General features: G+C 40.7%; 1 protein-coding gene across 2 annotated transcripts; it reads right to left on the bottom strand.

Moving 5' to 3' along the window:
• Positions 1-692: 692 nt before the first annotated feature.
• Positions 693-2,268, bottom strand: LOC139765427 (uncharacterized). Of its 2 annotated transcripts, none has more exons than XM_071692791.1 (2): positions 2,116-2,268; positions 693-1,613 (listed from the first exon to the last, which is right to left on the bottom strand). In XM_071692791.1, the coding sequence occupies exons 1-2, from the start codon at positions 2,125-2,127 to the stop codon at positions 1,119-1,121; spliced, it is 507 nt and encodes a 168-aa protein (XP_071548892.1). In that variant the 5' UTR covers positions 2,128-2,268; the 3' UTR covers positions 693-1,118. The 2 variants fall into 2 exon arrangements, with proteins under 2 accessions (XP_071548892.1, XP_071548890.1); XM_071692789.1 differs by having other exon boundaries at positions 693-1,616; positions 2,116-2,177.
• Positions 2,269-3,291: the final 1,023 nt, after the last annotated feature.

Genomic DNA, 3,291 nt, shown 5'->3' with positions numbered 1-3,291 from the left:
GGGCTATGGATAGAGTTGTGCGCAGGAGGATGGATGTGCTGGAAATGAGATGTTTGAGGACAATGTGTGGTGTGAGGTGGTTTGATCGAGTAAGTAACGTAAGGGTAAGAGAGATGTGTGGAAATAAAAAGAGCGTGGTTGAGAGAGCAGAAGAGTGTGTTTTGAAATGGTTTGGGCACATGGAGAGAATGAGTGAGGAAAGATTGACCAAGAGGATATATGTGTCGGAGGTGGAGGGAACGAGGAGAAGTGGGAGACCAAATTGGAGGTGGAAAGATGGAGTGGAAAAGATTTTGTGTGATCGGGGCCTGAACATGCAGGAGGGTGAAAGGAGGGCAAGGAATAGAGTGAATTGGATCGATGTGGTATACCGGGGTTGACGTGCTGTCAGTGGATTGAATCAGGGCATGTGAAGCGTCTGGGGTAAACCATGGAAAGCTGTGTAGGTATGTATATTTGCGTGTGTGGACGTATGTATATACATGTGTATGGGGGGTTGGTTGGGCCATTTCTTTCGTCTGTTTCCTTGCGCTACCTCGCAAACGCGGGAGATAGCGAAAAAGGAAAAAAGAAGAAATATATATATATATTGATAGATAGATAGATAGATAGATAGATTGATATATAGATAGAGATATATTTTGTGTATTCATACCAACTAGCTCCTTTTGGGACTAAAAAACTCGTGAACATGGGTTTATATGTTTATTTGTTGACTTATGAACTTGTTTGTATCATTGGTTTTGTCAGGTTACTTTATAGAATGAAAAGGAAAATTTCACATGTGTGTTATATGATTTTTCAGGACCAAGGCTTAAATAAGAAAGTGAAAAATGATTACCACCATATCCATTACAGTATTTACAGAAGCGAGACGAGGGATAGATATATATTGTATGAGAAGTTGCTTTATATTTTATTTGCTTTTCTGGAATAATGTCTTATAACCAGTGACACAAACATGTAAGAGAGAAAAGCTTGCCATGGTTAATGTTCAGCACTAGTTGTCATGGCTGCCATTGTCCTGTCCCCACTTTCAGAGATCCCCAGGCCAATGGTTGACGACCCTTTAAGCCAGGAACCAGACCAGGGTCAGGCTCTGCAGTCGTCCAGTCACGTTAGCCGTAATAGTGTCCAGAAAAACCAAAACTAGGACTGGGATCTGCTTCTGCACTCCTCTTGCGACGGCCGTAAGAACCATAACTAGGACTGGGATCTGCTTCTGCACTCCTCTTGCGACGGCCGTAAGAACCATAACTAGGACTGGGATCTGCTTCTGCACTCCTCTTGCGACGGCCGTAAGAACCATAGCTAGGACTGGGATCTGCTTCTGCACTCCTCTTGCGACGGCCGTAAGAACCATAGCTAGGACTGGGATCTGCTTCTGCACTCCTCTTGCGACGGCCGTAAGAACCATAGCTAGGACTGGGATCTGCTTCTGCACTCCTCTTGCGACGGCCGTAAGAACCATAGCTAGGACTGGGATCTGCTTCTGCGCTCCTCTTGCCGTAGGTGTAACTTGGTGCAGGGTCGGCTTCAGGGTCAGCTTCTGCCAGTGGTTCAGCGGTGGCGACCACCACGCAGAAGGCTGCCAAAGCAGCAGCAGTAGCCACCTGCTGGGTGTATATAATGGTTTAGTTCGCATATATAAAGAGTTAAGTTGTCGTTGACAATTGTCCATAATATAACTTCCACACGGAAGCCACTGCCCACCCACCTACACCTCAGTTATCCTGCACTCACTCTATAAGAGAAATGCACAATAACATTACCTTTGGGGACCTGTTGTACCTCCTGATGATTTCTTATGGCTACGGTAAGGTAAACTAAGGCACATATAATGAAATGTAATAATAGTTAGGTTATTATTTTTATAAGGAGGAGAAATAATTGAGTTTTTGTCTCTCGCGTTGAGTACGCGCACTGAATGTTACCGAAGTATAATGATGTCTTGAAAATAGTCAGTCGTACACGACAACTTCTGGTCAAGAGCACGTGGAATGTTATCCCATGATATGTCTACATCAAAAGTGTATTGTAGAACTGAAGTTGGTTGTGTCTACCCGTAGCATGATGTGTTGTTTTACAAGATGGGAGGTTAAAAGTTCAACTCACCCAAGTCTTCATGGCGTCGGATTGTCTGTGTGCCGACTGTGGTGAGGTGGTGGCGGCGCTGTCTTTTATACCAGCCAGGGCGGCGACGCACCCACCACATTACGATGATCCTTGAAGGACAGCCACTACTTATTGTGTTGGTTCGGTAGCCTGAATCTTTTATATATATTCTTTTTTCATTTGCGACGTACGTTGTGTCTATTGCCTTGACAACCTGAATTCCTCATGTTTTATATACCAGAGTTTATTATATCTGTTCATAAAAGTTCTAAGTTGATGACTTCTTAGAATATTTAGATGAAGTCTTATATAAAAGATATTCATTTATCTGTTTTTTATTGATAACCTCTTGTATAAATGACTCTCTATTTAAATTTAATGGAGAATATTATGCTCAGAAATTTGGTATGGCAATGGGGAACCATCTTTCACCTTTGTGAAGTAATCTTTCCATGGAAGTCTTTGAAATAAATTTACTAAAAGATATCTTACCCTCTAACGCAGTTTTGTTTAGGAATGTAGATGATGTTCTTTGTGTTTGGCCAAGAAATGAAAATTACAAACATTTCTGCCTTAAGAATTTAGTGCTTTCCATTAACTATAATGTAGAAATTGAAAATAATGGTATTTTACCCTTATTAGATATCATAATCCATAGTGATGGAAACATGTTAATGTTTAGCATATACATAAAACCTACCAATGTGTGCTCATATATCCATTATTACTCAACTCAATATGATAGATGATCATCATTGATGTTTATGCTCCTTAGGGCAATACATACATGCATTACAAAGGTTATTGATGATCAGTTTGAGAGGGTAAAGTCTATTGGATCCATGCTAAAGTATCGTACGCCTTTCATTGATAAATCCCTTAAGTTGGCAAAAAAATCATCATATACAGTTATACCTAAACCTCCCCTTGACGCCAGGAACCTTTTACTAGTCCGTTTTAGTAATACTTTGACTTTACTTCTGTTGAATAAATCTTTTAATGGAAATATTGCCTTCAGAAACAACACTGCTATGAAAATATCTTAATCAGGAAATCCCAGAAAGTTCTGCACGATTTGTTTATAGAGTACCATGTATAAGTCTTGATGAGTTTTTGGTGAGCAGCCTGTTAAGGATCTTTCTGTTAGACTTAAGCAACATAGATATAGTGTAAGAG

Source organism: Panulirus ornatus, chromosome 55 (genome assembly GCF_036320965.1).
Source record: "Panulirus ornatus isolate Po-2019 chromosome 55, ASM3632096v1, whole genome shotgun sequence".
NCBI lineage: Eukaryota > Metazoa > Arthropoda > Malacostraca > Decapoda > Palinuridae > Panulirus > Panulirus ornatus.
Note: the sequence above shows the minus strand (reverse complement) of the source record. Positions and strands in the feature narration are given on the sequence as shown.